The sequence below is a fragment of the Amblyomma maculatum genome, chromosome 4 (assembly GCF_055883805.1).
Source record: "Amblyomma maculatum isolate TAMU_Amacu chromosome 4, ASM5588380v1, whole genome shotgun sequence".
Taxonomy (NCBI): Eukaryota; Metazoa; Arthropoda; class Arachnida; order Ixodida; family Ixodidae; genus Amblyomma; species Amblyomma maculatum.
The window spans coordinates 3,104,170-3,128,834 of NC_139347.1; the positions used below are offsets into that span (position 1 = coordinate 3,104,170).

Consider the following 24,665-nt stretch of genomic DNA (forward strand, 5'->3'; position numbering starts at 1 on the left):
GGAATGGGAGATGTAAGGAGCTCCGTGATGTTTAGTGCAAGAGGGTGGTAAGAGGTGTGGCGTAGGAAACTCTATAAAATTTGTAATTCCACCTTTCAGTCAGTGAAATACACCAAAGTGAAGGTGTTTGTCCACGAATGTAGCAAACCGATTTCTGAAAAGCGACAAGCTCAACAGCGGTTGATGTAGAGTAGTTATTCTTCAGCTCAGTACTAACACGGCTGCAGTTGATACTTGTGCTGATACAGATCCGCCAGTATACTTGTGTGCATAGTTCTAATATTCTGACCAGATGTACGCCAGAGTAAGTTCCTTCAGCCAACTGATTTTCGTCATCAATTTCGTAAGTATCCCAGGGACATGCAGGTGCACAGAATATTTATTCATTGTCCATTATGCTTGGGCGGGAGAAACGACGAAGCATAACCTGACGGTGGTAGCGGCTGATGGCAGCAAACTGTGCTAAAAAAAGTGCTCTCCGGCCATTCATCCAGAATCTTATCAGTGGCTGGTATTGATGCCGTGTACGTACGCGTACTTGCACACAAAGTGGTTCGTGTGACAAATATATCGATGTAGCTCGAGCACGTGCCTCTTAAATCGTGGATTTATTAGAGGTGGAGTGTGACAATCCAAATCATATTAATACGTGGCAAGGTTAGTGCACGAAAGTTAGTCCAGGTTGACGCAGCACACAAAGCACAGAATCACAACAGTGTTAACCTTCTTCTAGCACTAAACGTTGCTACCACTTTGTCGTCTTCTGTGTCACTGTTTCTGATCGTTGTCTTCTTTAGCGTCCAGCGATGCTCATATCTCAAGCGCATGCGCTTCTATATTCTCTAAAGTCCGTAAGCAGGAAATGCTCATATTAGAGAGTATCAGGAAGCTGTACCGGATGTAGGCTATCAACCCTCTCAATATTATAGGGAGTGCTCACTTGGGCTCCATTTGGTGCCTGCTGTAATGCGAAGAACATGGGCAAAATTGGTAAGCTTTTCATTAAGCAGGTCGATCTGCTTCGTCCACGAGTGTCTGCTGTCAATCACGTTTCCAAGAATCTGTGTTTGATAACATAAGGTATTACGACACCATAAAGAAATATTGGGCAACAGGTGACACCTTTGCCTAAAAAGGCGATCACTGCACACTTTTCTGCTGCTAAAAGCAAACTTTGATATCGCAGGTACACTGATGTCGACGACACAGTTCGTTGCGATTTCGTACCCAGTTGTGGGCGCATCGAAGCGGTAGTCCAGATGTAAATGCCGTCAGCATATCCACTGATATGAAGATTATCTGTTATTTCCCTTATAAGGCCAATTATCGCAACATAAATAAAGTGGGGCTGAGGGCACCAACCTCTGGAACGCCGCGGCAGACCTCATGCCGCGTATGACTTCCATCAGGCATAGACATATATAGGCTGAGCTTCCGCTGTTATAACACGCAATTCACAGGTACAGCTGGCCACGCCTCCCAAATCTACGCTACCGTCAACAATGCCGTCATAAAGGACGTTGTCGTAGGCACCCTTTAGGCTTGAAAAGACAGCAGCTACTAGTCGGCGGCGAGGTTTTTCGTATTTCACTGTCTTCACAAGGTCGATGACGCTGTAAATGCATGTGCATCACTTCAGAAACCAAGTCATCATGTCCAAATAAAAATAACTCGTTTCTAGAAATCATTCAAATCTCACCAGCACCATTATTTCCACAAAGTTTCCAATACAGCTCACTAGGGAAACAGGCCGATATAGCGTAAGCTCTTATGTAGGCTTTCCAGGCTTAAAAGAGCAAGCAGCCAGGCGGCTGATATTTCAGTGTTCTGGAATAGAACTGAACGCCCCTATTGTCGCGTAATCGAGGAATCTCGCAGAAGAGTCTGAGGCAGGACTCAGGACCAAGTCACAGGGTTCAAGCTCAGTCTTGGAGCTAGCGCGCTTCTTTCTTCCCCACCTGTGGGCGTCTTCGTCTTAAGCGCATGCTACAATATGTCATTAAAGTAATTAATCAGCGCAGTTCGACCATCCTTGCCTAAGTTTGATAGAGTGTAATAAGAGATCCAGTCATGCACAGGTGCAGATGAATACTTGCAAGAGGCAAGAGCGGCGTCTTATTCTGTTCTTGAAAACTGCAAGTCGTTCCGGGAATTGCGAGAAGGCGGCCCAAAACCTCCTGAATTTGAATGACTTGAAGCTGGCGGCGCTGCACTCACCACCATTTTACAAAAATATGTCGCTACGTCAACGTCATGGCAAAGTTGGTAAAGGACGAATGCACGGAAGTTATCTCTCTCTCTCTCTCTTTCTCTCTGTGTGTGGGCTCTTCAATCAGCGAATACAGAGCGTTTTGAGATAGTAGTCAGAGTTAGGGCCAACCCTGTACTTCGAACATTATTTAACGAAACTTACCACGACGAGCTTTATTCTGACCTCTTGCAGGTAATTGTCAGCGAAATGTTGAAGAACATGTTTGTGAAGAATAAGAACGTCCGAGCTTTCTACCGAGCGCCGTTGCTATCGCTTAGTATGTGTTCTTGTTCTTGGGCTGGACATGTCTGACCACGGACCGCTGTTGTCACTGCTTCCATGGTCCCACTGCCTTCCAAAAAACCCCCATCTTGCAGTCAGAAATAATAATGAGGTTCTCAAAACGTTTATAATAAACTGCATCATATCCCTTATTTTAGTATTGAGCTGCGCCTGCTCTGCTACTTTCCTGGGAGACACTTTCAATAAATCACAATTAGTCCAGTCGTTGTGTGTGCCACGTCTCTTCTCTGTGTTCCATCTTTTAAGTGGATTTTTTTTTTTTTCAAGAACACAAAGACACTAAAACAACTATGCGCAACCTTCGAATCTACGCGCGTCGCTACTTCAAACTGGACATGGAATATAATATCTGCGGTCGTAAGGCGACCGCCCTCCCTTCTGTTTGAGCTGCACCGTAAACGGGTGCAAATGGACGTCGACGTCGCCTTTCAAGCAGAGTATAAGAGCCTGGCAGTCTAAAGCAAGAGCAGTAATCCTGCTCTGTGACCAAATAGTTCAAACAGCGCCAAACGAAGCTGATCTATTTGCGCTGTTGCGGGTTTGAAATAAAGTCAAAGATACTTTACTAAGGCCCTTAGCAGGGCAGGTTGGTGCACAGCTGTCAAAAATTTAAGCGCGACAGACACAACACACAGAGAAACAACACACACGTGGAAAACTTTATATCGGACAAACAGGGCGGTGCATTAACGATCGTTAAGGAGAACACAAATTGTCAATGAAGAATGGTACAGGTTCGAATCTGCCGTTCCATTGCAAAGATTGCGGGACAGAAAAGAAGGCTTGTAAGGCAAGGCTTCAAGACACCAGAATAGTCTGTAAAAGTAAAGACACTATCGCTCGTGAACTGATAGAAGCCCACCATATAATTAAGAATGGGAGTGCATGTTTTAGCATCCCTTCGATCATGATGTTCCAAAAGAATGTAGGTTTTTAGATATGTTTTAGTTTCAGCCGAATCACCTGTGTACCTCTTTATGCTACTTCCCGAGATCTCGCACATGAGCAATCACATATTGTTCATACCCTCTCCCCTCCCAGTGCTATATATACTGCTGTTCGTTTACGCCAATAAAGTTTTGCAAGTAGCGCAAGTCCTGCCCTATCTTGTCTGTGTGTTGTCTCTGTTGCGCTTATATTTTTGATAGAAAGTCAGAGGTATACGCACTGTGACCTTTCGCTTTGCCATGCTGTTTTAGACACGTATCAGAAGCAGGCATTTCTCAAATATAACATATGCAAACCTACATAAAATAAATAACTCGGCACGTACTAAGAAAGTGTAGTAACTGCTTGTCGAACAAGTGACTAGGTGGTTTGTACGGTGAGACAAAAGGTTTTTGTTATGTTTTCCTTATTCTGCAAATTAAGACACTCATTTCATTAATCGCAATCCGTGACCAAAAAAATCCTCCAGCAATGGCTTGGTGGTGGGCTGGAGTCACTCAGGTGTAATTTTGGAGGTGACTCGGCGCAGTGGAGGTAATTCACAACTATCAAGCAATGTATATATAGTATGGTGAGGCCACCCGAACATAAGAAATAATGTGCCTCTGCCCGTGCCACCGATCAATCAATATACATATATTATGGTGAGGCTGCCCAAAGCAATAAAAATATATGGTGTCAATAAGTATAATGGTGGCACTACACTAGAACCAAAAGAAATGAGGAAAACCACTAATAGGAATAGTTCATAGAAATGTATCACGCTGAACGAGCGTGTGCAGATCTTCCCGTCTGCTCGTAATCAGAAGAGTTTGATAACTAGTACCGTATACGGCAGCACACGCTTGCATTGGTCTTCATGAGTTAGTGTGCAAAAAGAAATAGGCCTTGTGTAGAGCCTTCAGGATGTTTATTCATACGGCGCGAGCGTAGATCATCTCAGCCCAATGGCGCCGAAGCGAAGCAGCGAAGACTCAGAAAGAGGGAACAAAGACGCGCATTAATAATCCTGCCGGCAAAAAGCGCCGAGTGCTAATATGTTCTCATTCGTGCGTCGCAGTCTCGTGAAACAATCGTTCAATGAGAGGGTTCTGTTCAGGTTGCATCTGCTGCTTGTTTATGGCTTTCGATTACAGCAAACGTTAACAATACAAGCACTACAGCGGGCTCTAGTAGCGTGAGTAATTTCTCAAGAATGTTTCCGATATTTTTGAGCTAATATATCTCTGAATAAAGTTTACTTAAACTTAATTGATTCTCTTAAACTTCGAAACAAAGCCGTTCTGCTGTCGTGTTGTTGGTCAATCAGTCTCGCAATAAAATCTAATCTGCTAGCCTACCGAGTTAGCCCTAGTTAGTAGATTGATTGAGCTGTAGAGCAGGAGGTCCCGATTTCAAACCCCGCCGCAGGAAAATCTTTTCAACTAAGAGCTTTCAGTGAGAGCTGTATAGCTTTCTTAGTAGCAGTATGACTGCGCTTGGCTTGACTCCACAACGTACTCGCTTCCTATTATAACTAAATTAATGCTCCGATACCGAGGGTCCTCTGCAAATAGTTTTTTGTAACATTTGCAGGGAACATATCGGATATAAATGAACCTTTTTCCGCAAATGTGTGCTGTTTTCTACATGACCTGTTTCATATGGGAGGACTAATAACTATTCGGAGCCTCTAGATTCTATAATGCCTAACAAATGATGATACAGGCACAAGTTGCTTCGCTTAAATTAAAACAGAGATCATAAGAAGCAACCTTCAGTCCTAAGGTACTTAATGATGTCGGGTTAGATACGCTGCCTCAATACCATGCACGCACGTTCGTATAGATCGGGTGTTCGAGCGGTCTTATGAAAACATGGCAGCTTACAACTGGAAACTAATACGTACTAATACGTACCACAGAATGAAATATCAATCATTAAGCGAGAAGTAAAGCCCATGCCCGCCAACAAGGGTCTGCAAGGGCAGCCGCAAATAGGGAAGCATTGACACTGTCGTATCGCACAAAGGCGGACGTTAAGTTCATCCCGGAATTGCTGGAGATTTATGCCATGACGTCTGCATCGAAGTTCGTTGCCGCATTTTCTGCGGTTCACGGAAGCAAATTAAGAAAAAGCAATCCGGTCACTGGCGAGAGAGAAGCTAAATCGCCCACGACGACAATGAACTATGTCACAGGGCTCCACTCGCAATCGCTCAAGAGGAAAGTATACAACAGTTGCATCTTGCCTGTACTCACCTATGGGGCTGAAACGTGGAGGCTAACCAAGAGAGTTCTACTTAAGTTGAGGACAACCCAGAGGGCTATGGAACGAAAAATGGTAGGGGTAACTCTAAGAGATAGAAAGCGTGCAGAGTGGGTCAGAGAAATAACTCAAGTTACCGACATTCTAGTAGAAATCAAGAAGAAGAAATGGACATGGGCAGGACATGTAGTGCGAAGAGAGGATAACCGATGGTCGCTGAGAGTAACAAACTGGATTCCAAGGGAAGGAAAGCGTAGCAGGGGGCGGCAGAAAGTTAGGTGGGTGGATGAGATTAAGAAGTTCGCAGGGGTCAAGTGGATACAGCTAGCACAGAACAGGGTTAAGTGGAGAAATATGGGAGAGGCCTTCGCCCTGCAGTGGGTATAATCAGGCTGATGATGATGATGATGATGAATAAGATTTACCCGTTAAGATCGATTTCAATGTGAAATCAATAAGGTCTTAGAGTGCGTATTTAGTTATTAGTCAATAGTTCATTGTTGAATAGTTAATGCCTAATTACGTCAGAGTTATTATGTTGAAAGCTTTTTATTTGACATTTTTATACATCATAAATAAATCATAAATATCAAGATAAAAGCAAAAGTGATGCAATATAATTCAAAGTATCTAGACTTGCACCTCCGAAATCAACCGATCTCGAAATCGCAAGAAACAGAGGACACCACAGCAAAACTCCCTACGTATACACTGGAACTCCCCTCAGAATTTTCAGGCACCTTGGGGAACGTGTTGGTATGTTAACACACTGAACATAAACAAATCACTAGATTGCAAACGACGCCCTTCTCAAAATTTTTTTATAACAGTTTGTATACTTAACTATTAGTTCCCGCGGTTAGAGTGAGGGACTCTTAAATGTTGAGCTCATTTATTTTGAAACTTCGACTGCTAATATTATAAAGGCACCAAGCGCCGGACGCCGCCGATTTATTTACTTAGTACATATTTTTAAACAGGACGTCAGCTTCATTCTTTTAGGGCATACTTTTGGAGGATAGCGGAAGAGGAATGATTACGATAAGGACGCATGTGATGATTTTAATGAGTTTTGACTTTAAAGGGAATGAAATATTTACTTACGTTCTAAAAATCGGAACTGATCGTGAGTAACAGACACACTTGCTAATTTTACTGCGTTTTTGTCACTTAAGAAGAGCTAGGAGTGTTTATGTTCACACAATTTCATCCTTCTCCGTGTATCATGTATATATATATATATATATATATATATATATATATATATATATATATATATATATATATATATATATATATATATATATATATATATATATATATATATATATATATAATTGTCCGGACTCCAAGACCGTATGGAAGCACGATAAGATGTATCTGAGATGCCAATGCAAAACCCCATTAGTACATTGATACAAAGAGCCTGTTAGCAATCGTATTTTTCTGATCAAGATTTAGGTGTTCCAGGTTCTAGAAACTGAGCTGCATCGTCGGCGCGACATTATTCCGGAGGGAAGGCATCACCGATCCGGGCAACCCTCTGCGAAAGGTCTCGAGATGAGATGAGCTTGCATCACTGAAATATGCCTTACCTCGCGAGTAATAAGGTTTCATATTGTCACGCCTCGATAGAACGCCAAGGAGAGCCCAAAGATAGGACGGGTTTAATAGTCGACCAGGACGAGTCCAGCGCTCAAACTTCCTTTTCTTCCAGTCCCGAGCTTGTGGTCCCAGTCATCATCTTTGACGTCGTCTTCTATGCGGCATTTGCACCCCTCCTCAGGAAGCATCATCCCGATGAGCATAAAAAGAAGTAGGAGGTCACGGTCAGTCCAGTTGTACTGCTTCATACGTACAAAGTGGACGACGTCGGCTTGTTGCTGGTGTGGCTTTGAGGTCGACACGCCGTCTGGCACCACCTCAATTGTGACGTCAGCTAAACGTCGCTGAACAACATAGAGCCCGAAGCATCGCCGCAATAGTTTTTCGGAGAGTTCACGGCAGCGAATAGCCGTCCAGACCCACACTTTGTCGCCAGGTTCATGCATGACTTGTCGGTGTCTATGTTTGTAGCGTCGAGCATCATGCTCTTGCTGATTTTTGATCCGCACACGCGCTAGTTGGGGAGCTTCCTCTGCAGGCTGAGCGAATTCCTCGGCGTCTTGATCTAAATCATCGGTATCGGAATTCGGGGGCAACATTGTATCCAGCATAGTTGTTACTGGTCGCCCGTGAAGGAGGCTGAATGGTGTCATGCGAATGGTATCTTGGCGTGCCGTATTGTAAGCGAACGTGACGTGGGGAAGAAGTTCGTCCCAATTCTTGTGGTTCACGTCGACGTACATGCAAAACATGTCTGCGATGGTCTTATTGAGGCGTTCTTTCATTCAACCCATTGGTTTGGGGGTGATAGGCTGTAGTTTTACGGTGACTGCAGTTCCTCGGTCAGTTATAATGAGTGTCGGAGCGCCATGCGTCAGGATAATGGTCTGACCCCTTGGAAGAGCCTTATTCTCCGCGTAGCGGGTTAGATTATCGGTGGCGACAATTATCCTTTTATTTCCGGCTGTGGATCTCGGAAATGGTCCTAGGAGGTCCATGCCGATTTCCTTAAAAGGTGTTGTTGGCACTTGAAGAGGGTGAAGTAGGCCAGCTGGTTTTACAGGGGGGGATTTACGGCGCTGGCAGTCTATGCACGTACGTACATAGTGTTTCCCTGTCGCTGGCAGTTTTGGCCAGTAGTATCCGTGCTGTACTCTAGCCAACGTGCGGGTGCAGCCTAGGTGACTAGTGGTTGGCTCGTCGTGATACGCTTGCAAACTTCACTGCGGAGAGCTGATGGGACGACGAGTAGATGACTTTTTTCCCCAGGGCGGAAGTTGTTATAAAGTACGTTGTTGCGAATAAAGAATGAAGAGATTACTCGGGCGAAAATCTTAGGGACAACCGTAGTTTGTTTTTCCAACTTCAACTTGCACTGTAATTATTTTTTATTTTTTGCCTGTTTTTTTAAACTACATGGTTTGTATTCCCACCCTGCTAAATTCCCAACACTGGGATTGCAGTATCAATAAATAAATAAATAAATAAATAATAAGAGTGTGCAATTCCTGGTCTTCTCGCTGCTGTTGGAAAAGCGTTGCGTTATCTATGACACCTAAAAACGCAGTGTCTTCATCGGTCATAGCGGTAGGTTCGACCGACGCTCGCGAAAGGCAATCAACATCCGTGTGCTTCTTTCCAGATTTGTAAATAACTGCCATGTGGAATTCTTGTAATCGAAGGCTCTAACGCGCGAGTCTTCCTGAAGGGTCATTTACATTCTCTGATGATCGCTAACGACTTGAAAGGGGCGAGCGTACAAATAAGGGCGGAACTTCATAACCGCCCATACCACTGCAAGGCATTCTTTTTCGGTTGCCGAGTAGTTTGCGTTTGCTTTAGCTAGGGTCCTGCTGGCGTAAGCCATTACTTTTTCCACACCATCCGGGCGCTGCACCAGCACGTCACCTAAGCCCACGTTGCTGGTATCTGTATGAAGCAGTGTGGGGACAGCTCAAAAAAATATTTTTGCTGTTCTTCACCCTAGTGAAAGACAGCGTTGTCACGAGTCAGTGAAGTTAATGGTCAGGCAATTCGTGAGAAGCCAGCAATAAACCGGCGGTAATAGGCGCAAAGACCAAGGAAGCGCTGCAATGTCTTTTTGTCCGTAGGCGTTGGGATCTTGACGACTGCGGAGAGTTTTTCAGGATCAGGCAGGACACCTTCTTGGCTAACGACGTGACCTAAGAACTGCAGATCCTCGTCACCGAAGTGGCACTTCTCAAGTTTTAGTGTTAGGCCCACAGATTGTATGGCCTGAAACACGGCTAGCAAACGGCTTAGATTCTCTTAAAATGTGGCCGAAAACACAATCACGTCGTCAAGATACACCAGGCATGTTTGCCACTTAAGTCCCGAAAGCCCATCAACCTCTGAAATGTTGCTGGTGCCGAGCATAAACCGAACAGAAGGACCTTAAACTCATACAATCCGTCGGGAGTGACGAATGCTGTCTTCTCCCGATCTCTCTCGTTTACTTCTATCTGCCAGTATCCACTTTTTAAGTCCATTGATGAGAAGTAAGGTGCATTTCGTAGGCGATCATGCCAATCGTCGATGCGACGAAAAGGGTACACGTCTTTTTTAGTTATTTGATTGAGCTTGCGGTAGTCTAAGCAAAATCGTAAGCTGCCATCCTTCTTTTTAACAAGTACCAAGGGGGAAGCCCAGGAGCTCTGTGACGGCTGGATAACGTCGTCTCTGAGCAATTCAGGCACCTGGCGCTGAATGGCTTCACGTTCTTTCAGAGCTACACGGTAAGGATTTTGTCGAATCGGTCGAATCAAGTCTTCCGTGATGATTCGATGTTTTGTCAAAGGCGTTTGACCGATCCGCGATTAGGAAGCAAAGCAGTCTCGAAATTGATATATGAGATCCAAAAGACGGTCCCTTTCTGAAGAAGACAAATTAGGACTCACATCGACGATGGTTATGGGCTTCATGCACATTGATCCTTCCTGTGGCAGTAAGAAGCAGTGCTGCGCATTTGGGAGGCTGTCGAAAAAGGCAACAATTCTGCCTTTCGGAATTTGCTGACGCTCGTCGCTGAAGTTTGTCAGCAGCATTTCGATCTGCCCATTGGTCAAGTTGACTAGATCTCGAGCTATAGAAACACCTCGGCTTAGTACCAGGGTGACTGCCCTTTCGGCGATACCATCGCCGGTATGCGCCACGTCGCACTTCACTTCAACAAGAGAGCATGATCGTGGAGGTAATGTCACCGTCTCACTGGTGACGCGTAAGGGCATCAGTGGTACTTCCGCATAACCAAGGTCTACATGATTCTTGGTGAAGGCAACGACGCTGTCACGAATGCTGATTACAGCCTAATGAAGACGCAGAAAGTCCATGCCCAATATGAGGTCTTTGCAACAGTCAGGGAGAATAACGAACCTGCCAACAAACACCGCGTTTCATATTCCAATCCGGGCAGCGCACTTCCCTGTCGGTGCCAGTAGCTCCCAGCGCTTTTTATTACTGGCCAAGTCCATTCGGTTTTTACTTTGCGCAGCGTGTCACCAGTTTCTGGCTAATAATTGAAAAATCCGCCCCGGTATCCACCAGAGTATGTCATTCAGCCCATCAATGAAAACGGCGAGGCCAGCGCTAACAAGGTTATCTGGGTTGCTCGTTGTGGTGTCCGGTATCCGGACGGAGGGAACGAACAGGCGCAGACCGCAGCTCAGGATAGACTGTTTATTTACGTCAGAATGTGAGCGTGTGAGCTCGAGAGAAGAGAGAGAGAAAATGTGCTGAAGATAACATTGGTGTGTGGAAACGAAACCGAAACTTGTGCGGGATACAACATCACCTCCCGCTTAAAAAAAAAAAACACGAAACACACGTAAAAGCACAGTATGCACAAGGGCAGAAACAGTAAAGTCAGTATTGAAGTCTGTCAGGTGGGCGACGGTCTCTTGCGCTTCGACGCAGCGTTTGTCCTGTGTCGTTGCTTAGCGGAGGAGTTGAACTTGCTTCAACCACTGGAGACTGCGGTTCAGATGTCGTTTCAGCTGGTGCTGGTTCCACGCGATCTTCAGAAGTAGTTGGATCGTTGTCTGGAAACAGTGCCCAGGACGGTGTAGAGTCAGAGCTGTTTTCTGGTACGCGAGATAATTTAGATGCATTCCAGATGCGGCCGTCGCTTAGGAGAAATGAATTCCGTCCTCTTTTTCTGACTACTTTAAATGGACCCATATATTAAAGCGATGCCTTGCCTCCAGCTTTGGGAATCCTTACTCGAACGAAGTCACCGTTTCTAAATGTTGGGGTCCTAGCACCGCGTCTCCTATCCGTATACTGTTGGGTGTACGACTGCTTAGCTTGCACTCTCTCGCGAACGGGCTTCAATACAGCATTAGAGTGTACGTCGCTCCCAGAGGGCATTGCAGCAATACTGAGCCGTGTTCTGGGTTGACGACCATGTAGGAGCTTCGCAGGTGACAAGCTTGTCGTCGCGTGCGGAGTTGATCTATATGTACCGAGGTAGTCAACCAAGGAAGTTTTCAACGGGCGTTTTTCCAATCTCGCCATTTGTACATTTGTACCCAATCTTTGAGCACTCTGTTGAATCTTTCTATTGCACCGTTTCCATGAGGGTAGTACACTGAAGAGCAACAATGTATAATGCTCCTCTCGCGCAAGAATTCCTCGAACATTTGTGACTTGAACTGCGGTCCGTTGTCAGTTACAATTTCGTCCGGGAAACCCTCGCGGCTGAATACTCCCTGCAGGAACTCAACAACAGTATGCGACGTTACTGTCGGTGCAAATGCAACTTCAGGCCACTTCGATTGGTAATCAATCATGGTTATTATGTATCGACAGTTGGAAAGTGCCCATTCAAGAGGACCTACAATGTCCATCGCGAGCGTTTGCCATGGCTTGTCTGGGAATGGCACAGGTTGCAAAGGCGCGAAAGATGGTTTAGCAGACTTGTCGAGTGTCTGACAAATGTGACAGTGACTTATAGCTTCCTCAACTTGTTTGTCCATTCGAGGCCACCAATAGAGGCCACGCAGCCTTTGCTTAGTTCTTACTATGCCAGGGTGGTTTTCGTGTGCGGAGCTGACAAGCGTAGCCTTCAGCACATCGGGGATTACAATTTTTTCCCCTCGGAGTAACAAGCCATCCACTTGAGACAGTTCCTCTCGCACGTCAAAGTAAGGAAACACATCAGGTGCCACGAACGTTTTCGGCGGCCACCCTTTTGTGACATACCCCACAACCTTTTGCAATAGTTCGTCTGCAGCGGTAGCAAGCTGAAGCTGCTCTTTTGTCACGGATGATGACACGACCGAAAATATTTCTTCGTCTACGGTTTGATTTGAAGCTCTTTCAATAGGCAGGCGTGAAAGTGCATCTGCAATGCCGTTTTGAGAACCTTTCTGATACTCGATCAAAAAGTTGTAGTACAGTAAGCGAGCAGACCATCTGGATAATCAAAGAGGCCGACGTCCTGCGCCAGCTGACGAGAGCAAAGTTACCAAAGCCTGATGGTCTGTGCGCAACACAAATCTTCTGCCCCAGAGGTAGACATGCCAATGCTCGCATGCAAACAGACATGCCAAAGCCTCTCGTTCACCCACGGAATATCTTCGTTCCGCCGCGGTCAAGGTTCTCGATGCAAATGCAACGGTGCGCATTTCTTCACCATCGTGTTGCTGAAGCCCAGCACCCAAGCCCTTTTCCGAAGCATCTGTAGTGACGATTACATCTAACTCTGGGTTGAACATCCGTATGACGGGACTAGCTGATAAGGAGCTTTTGACGAGATCAAAACTGCGTTGAGCTTCCTCATTCCAATTAAACTTTTGATTTGACCTCAAAAGCTTTCTCGACGGTTCGACCAAATCAGCAAATCGGGGAATAAAACGGGAGTAGTACCCTACAAGTCCCAAGAAAGAACGCAATGTTGAGAGATCGTGAGGGGCAGGCGCTTTCACAACAGCGTCTACTTTGGAAGGCAATGAGCACAAACCTTTCCCACTAACGACATGTCCCAGAAAGTGCAGCTCAGGAACAGCGAAAAGACATTTATCATTTAGTTTCAATCCTGAAGCGCTTATACGTTCAAGTACCTGCTTCAAATTTTTGTTATGCTCCTGGCGTGTCCTTCCCCAGACGATTATGCCATCAATGTAACAGAGCACACACACCCTTGCAGTCCTTCAACAACAGTTGCATAATTCTCTGAAAAGCCGCAGGAGCAGAGGCCAGACCAAAACATACTCTTTTGAATCGAAACAACCCATCATGCGTGATAAAAGTTGTTACGTCGCGACTCTCCGGTGTAAGTTCAACTTGGTGGTACGCAGACGCCAAGTCAAGCCTCGAAAAACACGTCCCACCTGCTAGTTGATGCAGGAGTTCTTCCGTGTGCGGGAGAGGAAACGCGTCGGCGATGACAGCTTTGTTAGCCTCGCGGAGATCCACGCACAACCGAAGCGAGCCATCTTTCTTTCGCACGACGACTATGGGGGAGACCCATTCCGACGCAGACACGGGTTCTATTAACCCCTGCGACTGCAGACGGCGTAGCTCCTCGGAAACTTGCTCTCGAAGAGTCAAGGGCAGGCGCCGCAGTTTTGCAGAAACCGGCGGCACGGACGAGCGACGCTTGATGTGATGCACGAAGTTCTTTACGAGCCCGAAGCCCGTCGAGAAGAGGTGCGAAAACTGATCCTGCAGCTCGGCGGGGAGCGAGGGGGGAGAGTCTGCGTGCGCGACGCTACGGCATGTTAAAGTTGAACCGACGATGTTTATGCCCAGACTGCGTAAGCGTCGAGTCCCACCAAAGCTGTGCCTTTGGTTGTGATGTGGAACAGCACACCGGCAGTGGTTTCGCAATGAACCACGTCGGCCAGAAAGCATCCGACGATGTTTATCTTTTCTCCGGAGTAGTTGTGGAGGGTGACAGCAGGCGAGCACAACGCATAGATATCCGCGAAGAATCTGCGGTAAAGTTCTTCGCTCAGCAGAGAGACTGTAGCCCCAGTGTCAACAATGAGAGAAAAAGGACGTTGCCCTATCGTAACTGTGGCACGAATTTCTTTCGGTTGCCCATCTCTATCGTTGACGTTTGCCTATCGTAACTGTGGCACAAATTTCTTTCGGTTGCCCATCTCTATCGTTGACGTTTAAGATTGTAATGGCGTTGGCTGTCTCTGCTTTCGGGCATGGTGCTCTTCTTTTAGCAGTTTTCTTTTTCTTTGACCGGCAGACGCTTGCAAAATGTCCAATCTTTCCACAGTTGCGGCAGTGTCTGGCTTTTGCTGAGCATGCAGAGAAGGTTGCTAGATGGGAAGCCGGACCACAGCGGTAGCACGTGCCATGCCAGGAGTCGAATGATTCCGTTTTTGTTTCTCGTACGCAATTCACAGGAGCGCTGACGTTGAATTCCTCTAATTGCCTTTCTGCCTGCTCGATCTGCTTTCCAATGTCAACTGCGCGTTGAAGAGTGAGAGATGACCCCTCGTAAATAAGCGCTCTCGTATCTTTTGCGAAGTTGTTCCCTCAAGTAATTGGTCACAGATCATGCTGTCAGTTGCAGTTCCGAAATTGCACGTTGCGGAAAGTTCTCGTAGACCGTTTACGTAGGCTTGAAAATTCTCACCGGGTAGTTGCTTGCGCTGAAGGAACCGGTGACGTTCCACCAGGTCGTTGGCTGCTGTTGCGAAGTGGACATCCAGCGTTGCGACAGCAGCATTGAAGGCATCTTCGTGAGCACTTGACGTGACACTTGCCCAAGGATCTGCGGTGCTCCTTGTTGCGTCGAGGCTGGAGTACACACGTTGGCCTTCGATTCCGAGGGAGTTCAAAAGTATTGCCTTGCGACGCTTGGGGTGTAGCTCGTCGCCTCCCACCGCTTCCAGGAAACACAGGAAGACCAGCTTCCACTGTTGCCAAGGTACTGCAGGTTCGCCTGGCGTAGGCAGGAACGGTGGGGTCGGCGGGTAAGATCCGCCCAACATGTTGGCGAAAGTACAGTTTTCGGAACGGAAAACTATGCTTGAATCCTCGTCGCCATTCTGGGGTGTCCGGTATCCGGACGGAGGGAACGAACAGGCGCAGACCGCAGCTCAGGGTAGACTGTTTATCTACGTCAAAGTGTGAGTGTGTGAGCTCGAGAGAAGAGAGAGAGAAAATGTGCTGATGATGATAACACCTGTGTGTGGAAACGAAACCGAAACTTGTGCGGGATACAACACTCGTCTCTTTTGGAATTTGCGGTAAAAGTGCGGCAAGGTCGGCGGTGTCAGCTTCCTCGTCGGGGCTGCTCATCTGCTGCGGCATTTTCGGCGGTAGTACGGCAATGTCAACGGCAGCGTCAGAAGCACGGGTTGTCGGCAGTTGCGGCGGTGGTGAGGGTTTTGACACTTTCGACTGGTTGCAACCTCCCCTCGCGAGGTTGCGGCTGTTAATTTCCCCGGCGAGGGCTAGAGGACCTCCGTCCGCTTAACATCAGCAAAGCTACGATGCATTGGCGAAGAATAACGCTTTGGCGATGGGGAGGAGCGGCGGTGGAAGCCCGGGGATTCGGTTTCACTGCTGACCGGAAGGCCGTCCTCGGTTTGGGCAGTGTCAGCGTCAAAGCGGCGGCGAGCAGAAGCAGGCGGAAAGGCCTGCCCCTCTTCGCGGTACCGGCATTAAGGGCCTGTCACACTAGCGCGACACGACGCCGACGCAGACCCGACAACGACACCGACGGTCGGCCAACTCGTCGGCCGACCGTGTCTGCGGCCGACCAAACTGTCACACTAGGCCGACGACGACACCAACACGACCGAAAACCAAATGTCTTTTCCAGTGTGACAGGCTTTGAGGCCGGGGACACCGAAAAAAACCAGTCTGCCGACTGTCGGTGACCGAGTCTTCCCGAGATCGGCCGCTGAGCAAAAACTTTCTCGAAACGCAAAGCCGACTCAGTAAACCACGTCGACGGCGAATACCTTTCAGCACTAATATACGTAAAAAAGTAGAATCAATGCATAATCCGTGACCAAAACGCGAGCTTGAGCTGCCAAAATACTCGGGGCCGCCGAATGCGTGTGGAATATCAACGGCAGCGTTTTCCTTTCGGGGCGAGTGAATTCGGGGCGCATAGATTTGCGGCGTGCGTCGGGACCATGGGCAATCTTTCCGCGTTTCCAAACTGCACAGAATAGTGCAAAATGAACATAGTACGTGACAAAGAAATGATGAAAAGTGATTATTTTCCTGAAGCCAGCCGAGCTGCCAATCCTCCTGCGCACTTCGATCGTTGTGTTTACAGTCATAACGTACGTCTAGTCGCTACTTCGCAAGCCAATTTCAACGCTACGTTACGCATCACGCAATAAATTTTTGTTCCATAATCCAATGTGTCAAGAATTGTGTGCGCAAAAGAGCGCAGAACTTGCGTTTGAACTTTACAACAGAACTAATAGCAGCTGTGGTCCCGTGGCCGGTTCTGTGAAATACGCCTAAGGTTTTACGCACTACACGGCATGATTCAGAGTATGTGCAGTTTACTCTCAGCAAGCTGGACAGTCAGTTAAGCGGTAAACGCTACTACTGCCTTCGCGACTTTCCCAATGAAAGACAGCAAATAAGCTAAAACCAAACCTCTACCTCTGAAAGCACCGGTTAGGCCTCACTCTTCCGGTCGCCGTAGCGAACGGACGTGTTATGTTGGGCTCCGTTGGAGCGGGTACAGCGGTCATGTCTGGCCGCGGAAACAGGCTTTTTGTTTCGGACAGTGATTATCAGGTTGTACTGCCAAGTTTGCCTACAGGTCGATTTGTTGAAAATACTGTTTTTTTGCACGGTGACATCAGGGCCCGCCCATACCGGGTGGAAGACTTTCGTGATGCGCTTGCTCCGCTTTCGCTCATGCCGGATGTTATCGCCCTGGGGGCGTACCGCATGAACCACGTCTGGGCCGTGACCTTCAAGGACGCTGACTGGATGAAGAGGATACTTCGCTTTGCAGACCTGCAGGTTAAAGGTGCTCGGTGTCTCGTCATCGATCCTGCTAACCGAGACGTCCGAATGAAGGTACACTGGTTGCTGCACAGTGTACCAGACGAAGACGTGCGGCTCGCCTTTGCTGCTTTCGGGAAGGTGACAGATGTTGCAAAGGAGAAGTGGAGAGCACAGGGCGTGTCGGATAAGGGTTCAACAACAAGACTTGTGACACTCAAGTTGAATCCAGGTGTCAAGCTCGACGACCTTCCGCATCAGGTGAGCGTCAGTGGCGAATTGGCTCTAGTGGTAGTGCCTGGCAGGGCCCCGCTTTGCCTGCGCTGCCAAGGTACAGGTCACATACGGCGTGAGTGCCGCATTCCGCGATGCAGCTCTTGCCGCCGGTTCGGACACGAAGAGAGTCAGTGCACTCGCACATACGCAAGCGTCACCGGTCCCGGCAAAAGCGATGAAGCGTTCGAGCTGTACATGGATGAGGCGGACGCTGGGGAGACTTCGAAAGCAGGAAAAGGACCAGCGGACAAGGAAGTATTGCAGCCTAATCTTCAAGTCCTTGTGCCGCAGAAGCCTAGTGTTCACGCTAGCCCACCGAGCTAACCAATAGTTACCGACCAAGAGGAATCTGCGTTGGATATTTAGGCGTGCCGCTTGATTCGTACCAAGATCCCACCCCATTCTGGGCTGGCCAAGCAGAGAGAGCGAGAGAGAAAGCTGATTCATGGCAGGGCAAGCCGTTGTCAATGTTCTCACGCGCTTATGTGTGCAATGTTTTCCTTGTGGCAAAGATATGGTACGTAATGAATGTGCTTTCGGCGACGCGTGTTAGCATTCAAAAAATTCATCGTGTCTTTGCCGTTTTCATGTGGGCATCAACATGGGAAAAGTGCAGCAGAACCAACCTCTTTCTTCCTGTTAAGGCGGGGGGCTTGGGCCTTGTGCATCTCTTTTTGCAACAGGTTGTCTCGCGTTTTTTTTTCCTTCGTGATCAAAACGACCAATTCTTGAGGACGGTCATGCAAGTACGACTGTGTAAAATGCTTCCAGAATACGTTGTCTGTTCTGGTGAGAATATGAGTGGCGCTTTAAAAGGGTACATGCGCGAAGTTGTCTTGTCTTTCAGAATGTTGCATGCGCGTTTTTCAATGGAATACTTGAGCAAAGTGTGTAAGAAGAAGCTGTACAAAGACCTTCTGGAGGTGGTGATACCGTTGCCGATTTACCGTGCACCACACCGTGGAGGCCCCGGACAGGATGTCTTAAAGCGTGTGAAAAAGATGCCAGTTAGGCCTTCAGTTAAAACGTTCTTCTCTAAGCTACATTCCAACACATTACCTGTTAAAACCTGGTTACATGAAAGAGGCTTATTCGTTCCCTGGACAACAGACTGTCTCCTTTGCAAAAAACCAGAGACAATCGAGCACGTCTTTCTGGATTGCTGGGACCCAGTCTTTCACTGGGATGTTCTCCAGAGAACACTAAAGAAAGACCTTCCGTTAGATCCGTATGGCATACGGTTCCTTCCAGTCGAGAGTGAGGGTATTCCTTTGGATTTAGTCATGGTCTTGGGCCTCCACAGCCTGTGGAAAACAAGGATGCAAGTGCAACATGCAGATGTCAACACGCGTTCTGTACGCGAGAACTTTATCGAGAGTGTGCTGCTCCTTAGAGAAACGTATCGGGTGCTTTCTGATCCACCTGACTGGATCAGTGTGCTCGATGAACTGGCTGTCCTCAAAAAATTTTAAACCTTTCGTGACAGCCGAAGTCGGGTTGTTGCGAGTTTTACCATTATTGTGGATCTTTTTTGAATTGATGTGAACTCAAAACAGGCAATAAAGGAAAAAAAAAAGTTGTGGTGTAGTGGTTAGCGCAGCTAGCTATCGTACAGGTGGTCGTAAGTTCGACCCCACGGGTAGTTACTTTTTTTTCTTTTTTTTATGCTTTTAATATACTGTCTCTTATTCGCCGTGGACAGCTTTTATTTTTCGAACACTGCCGTTTTGATCCGGCAACCGCAGCCGTAAAATACTTGGCAGCATTCAGTCTCGGCCCTTAATCACGACTGGTGAATTAAGTACTTGTTTTGGTACGGTTGAATTTATGAAATCGGACAAAAATAAAGCGTCCTTTAATTTTATGAGAACAAGCCAAGTACAATAAAAACGGGAGTAGGTGCATAAAGGAGAATCTCGAGGGCAGAAAAAATAAAAGGATTAAGAAAAGGAATAGTATAATGACACGAGAAGGGAGTGAGATTGAGAGGGCCTATAGTCGGTGGGAAGATTTCGCACGTTGTCTCGCTAGTATGACATAGGAGCTGGGCGACCGTCGGCCGACAGCCGTCTTGGGAGCGACGCGGCGCCGACACCAACTGTCGGCCGACTGTTTCCGTCGGCGCAGTGTGACAGAGACGCAGACATCAGGAAGACCAAATCGGCGGCGTGTCGTGCTAGTGTGACAGGCCCTTTCCCGATACACGTGATACACGTGGCCAGGTTGTCCGCAGTAGAAACAGAGTGGTCGGCTGTCATAACTGCGCCACCTGTCAGTTCGGCGTGATTGAGAGCGCCTGGAAGGCACCCACTGAGGCCCCTGGAAGAATCGCGTCTCCTGACGGCTTGGTGAGATTGGTGGGGCGTGGTATGGATGCGGGCGATGTAGGACCGCGGCGTAGCTCTCGGAGTGCTGCTCATGATAAGGTGCAGGAATGTTGGCCGTGTAGTTGACTGGTTGCGGAACCCGGTATGGTTCGGAAATGGCTGCCGCGTTGTCGACTGGATGAGACTCGTTGCACGGCGCAGACGATGATAGGGAGTACCGAATTTCATTCCTCACAGCTTCCACGAGGGCCTCTGATGCCTGAGCCTTCGTAGCCGTAATTCGCTGCACCTCCTCAAGGATAATTTCTTTAATCATATCTGGAAGCGTGGTCTTATCTGTTGCAGTCAGCGCCGCCGAAGTCGTTGGGGCACAGCTGACAGGTCGGTTGTACTGGCGGCACCGATCTTTGAGGGATCGCTCTACAGCCGTAGCTTCCTTAACGAACTCACTCACGGTTTTAGGTGGGTTGCGTGCCAAGCCGGCAAACACCTGTTCTGACACCATGCATGAGATGCCGTAACTTCCTTGGCTCACTCAAATCAGGGTCGGCAAGGCGAAAAAGACGAGCCATGTCTTCAGCAAACATAGCCACGCTCTCATTCGGCTTCTGGACGCGTACTTCAAGCAGGCGCAGTGTATTGTCTCGTCGATCAGTTCTCGCAAAAGTGTCTACGAGCTGGCGGCGGAAGTCATCCCATGTGGATAAGCTGGCCTCGTGGTTTTCAAACCACGTTCTAACATTACCCTCAAGGGCAAAATAAACATTGCAAAGCTTGTGATCTGCACTCCACTGATTAATCTTGGCCACTCGCTCGAACTGGTCAAGCCAGTCCTCCACATCTTCAAACGCTTCCCCGCGAAAACACTCTAGCACCTTGGTGTTCTGAAGAATCACCGGCGTAGGGTTGGGATGTGCCATGGCTTGGGAGACCTGATGAACTTGGGCGTTTGAAGAGTTCCTCGGCAGATAGTTGTACTCCGGGGCTAGGCCTAGAAGGCGGCGGCTAGCGCGATGGACAGGCGTGTCGATGTCTGGGATCCGCTGTGGACTGCCGGAAGGAGTCTTATGCATACACCAGCGCACTCCACCAGTGTCACGCCTCGATAGAATGTCAAGGAGGGCCCTAAGACAGAATGGGTTTAATAGTCGACCAGGACGAGTCTAGCGCTCAAACTTCCTTCTCTTCTAGGCTCGCGCTTGTGATCCCAGTCATCATCTTTGGCGTCGTCTTCTATGCGGCAATATGAAAGGGCGATTGATTGCAGCACCAACGGGTCATTGCCCTTGAGACTACTCTAGACAAGGTGGTTTCTGTTGCCCGCTTCATGGCTTTGGTTAGGCCGCGCGTTTTTTAAACCTGACCCTCTGACATTCACTCCTCTTCCCCTCCCACTCCAACATCTGCATGAAATATGGTCGTCGCCGCCCGGGTAAGAGGATATCTCGACTTCTTAAAGCCAATCAACCCATTGATTAAACATCAACACTTGGATGAGACACGCTATATAGAGAACATATTCGTAAAAAATACGGGGACACTCATATCGCTAAACAACTTCGGTGATCAGATCGCAAGCCGAAGGCCACCAAATGTCGACTTTGTAATATGCTCCGGTGCGGTAGCACTGTGCTTAAGGTGCTCGACTACAGACCCGGACGATCTGATTCTCTAACAGCCCGCGATGCCCGTGTTGCAGTGACGCCGAAGCGTAAAACGCCCTTGATATGTGTGATGCCAAAGGTTAAATAAACACAGATGTTCGAAATCATCGGGTGTGCTACAGAACTGTGTCGCTCGTAGTCTTAGCCGCTTTGTGACGTTAAATGCCACACACTTAAATCCAGACTCGCACTGTAAAGACTACGCTCAAGGGGCATGTATGGCAATGTGGCTCGTGTGAATGCGAATAGCAAAAAAAGGCAATGACTTCATCTGAGATTCTCCATACACAGATGTACCTTTCTCCAAGAAAAAAAACATTTGTGTTCCTGAAGAGTTGCATATACCACGTTTTAAAGTAAGTTCTTCCTTTTAAACGAACAACTTGACTGCAGCATAACCGTAAAACACTCCAATCGAAATCTACGTAGGCACATGCACCGCGCACATGTTCACTCTCGTTCTAGTTCCATTACAGTGGTAGAACAGAAGTGGCGTGGAACGTCTTCGAGTGCGCGCGATATCTGCATAGCAGCAGTGTCCACTAACACAGTTATAGAAATGGTTGCTTTCACAAAATGTTAAAATTGCATTTTAATGCTTAGTAGATGGCTTCACAAATTTTGTTTCGCAAAATTATACAGTTGGAAAATCGTGTTTACCTTCATGCAATTGTTTCCTGTTACTCTAAATGAAAATGATAGGAACTGCCTTGGACGGGACGACGCCCAGCGTACCACTGTTGATGCGCTCGTCGAAGCTGTCCCCCAATGAACCGATATTCACCACTGCCGCGTTAATTTGGCTCCACGCTCCGGCAATAGGCACCTCCGAGAAGTAGTCGAACACCGCGTCGGCCATAAGATTACCACCGTTACATTCGGCTGAGCCGCATCCAGCTATGCTGTTGTCGATGTACACCTGTGAGGGTTAAGCAGTCAGGGCATACTTGTAGGGGCCCTCATAAAAATTAGCACTTGACACCTAAAGGGCAAACGAGGCACCTATTTTGATTTATCGCAATCAGGATTCCGTTTACAGAAGAAAATATATCTACTATTCAATTCCAGGGCCCTTATGTTCAGGTTTACAAATTTGCTTATCGTGCAGTATTCGCAGCAACGCCGCGAAAGTGGGACGGTTGGGTGTAAAACTCTGGAATTATGCTGCTGCTGCGATTTTTATGCACACATAAATTATTCAACGCAGTTAGTTTCTCCTATTTGCATAAGGCAGCATAGGGCAGCGCATTACATTGATGGCTTGGAACCCGGGATCTACAAAATATAATCGGAGCAACACAGTTCCTAAGCAACTGTAAGCTACTAAAATTTGCTGATTCTACAAGGCATTCCGTAATCCTTCGTCATGAATATCATGTACTGCGATTTAATTAAACCAGATGGCATCTTGAGAAGAAAATGAAGACAACAAGCACACTTATTAATTTTATGGGCGCTTTTTAGGCAAAGGGTGATGGCCCGCTAAAGAGAATACTGCGATCCAAAACCAACCTCATCTTTTGAGGAACAGTCTCCTTTAACGTGGGGAGCAAATAGAATGTAAAACAATGAAAGGAAAAATATAAGCGCTGAGAACGAAGCTCTTCTCCTAACTAGGGCCATCAATGTAGGGTGTAATGATTGCCATGGATACACATTCGAATGAAAACGTGGCAAGAGATGCGCTGATGTTATTCTTGTGGATTGAATAAAACTACGCAAGAGCGAAACTTTTCTCAGTTCATTTAACTGCCAGTTGTCCGACTGGACAACTTTCGGACGCAAATGTAAAACGGGGCAGATTTGTAAGGAATGCAGCTTTTTATTGCCAAACGCATTTTAAGGTCTAGAAATAGCTCTACGCTTTCTTGGTTGCATTATTTTTATCACTGGCTAGCAGTCGAAGACAATCTGACGGGGGTGGAAGGAAATTGGCAAAAATGCAAAATACTTTACCCCGTATTCGAAGTACCCGGTTTTGGCTTTATTCCATTTGTGTGAATACGGTAAATAACTTGCTAAGCGGGTTTAAGAAACTGGGCATCAGTGGAAGATGGCTGAGAGCTTTAGACTATTCTATTTTCTATGTCCTGCTGGGTAGCGACAACCATGAACTTCGCTCAGGGTAATTATTAAACAGCCCGATATAAAGAATACTTTTTTAACCTGGGGCAAATTTCTTTTATTTTTTCTTCCCCAAGCGCAAACCCAAATTTTTTTCTAATTGGGCATATACTGAAGACAATGTCTAATCCATACTGAAGCGACGATGGCAGTTGTGCCGTCGAAATAATGTTTATCGACGAACTGCAAACGAACGTTTTCAGTTCAGTACTGTCGCGATCTTGTCGAGATTAGGCAGTGAAACAGTGCTCTAAGTCTCCACAATCTCGCTGTGGCTTAATATGATACAAAACAATTTGTGGCATGGCGAATGCTTTTAGCTTCGGACAACAAGGACATACAAATCATGCCACTGATTCGTCGGTATCTAGTCTTACATGCCACAAGCTCGAAAATCTTTTTGTTGAAAACTTGGACCCTTAGTAAAATCTGCCCGCTCAATATGGGGACATATACCCATATGTAAATTGTAGGCTTGAAGACTTCTCGCAAAGCAGTAATTCATTCAGTTGTTTCACTGTCTCCTGGCATAGTTTATTTATTTCCTTTTATTCGCCTCCACATAAATTACCTCTAGTTACACACCAGATCCCTCCAAAGGGCAGTAATATGGATACAGTGTAAAGCTCTGCCGATTTCAGAGAAGCTGCGCAGTTTACGAATATTCATACTGGTCGACCGTTGGAGCCCACAACCGCAGCCTGTCAGGGGCATTTATTGTATCAACATAGCGAACTATAACAGCTAGACATTAGCTCGGTGCTAACAAAATTATGGACAAGTCGAAAACTTACCCATATTAGCACTGATGGTGGAGCCATTGTTCCTGTAGTGGCAGTGCTTTTGTATTTGAGCCCCCCCAAAAGAACATTTTGGTCAGCTACTCAGTATGCGAATCCTAAAAGCTATTTTCCTTGTAGTATGGATCATGAGATGGCTATTTACTAGCCTACAGCA

General features: G+C 47.1%; 1 protein-coding gene across 1 annotated transcript in view; it reads right to left on the bottom strand.

The window, feature by feature from the left end:
- LOC146190216 (snake venom 5'-nucleotidase-like) overlaps positions 1-24,665 on the bottom strand; it is a 34,465-nt gene that overhangs the window by 7,096 nt on the left and 2,704 nt on the right. Inside the window, exon 3 of the mRNA XM_084600682.1 lies at positions 22,320-22,503. Coding sequence (XP_084456808.1) covers positions 22,320-22,503 — 184 coding nt within the window. The remainder of the gene's footprint in view (positions 1-22,319; positions 22,504-24,665) is intronic.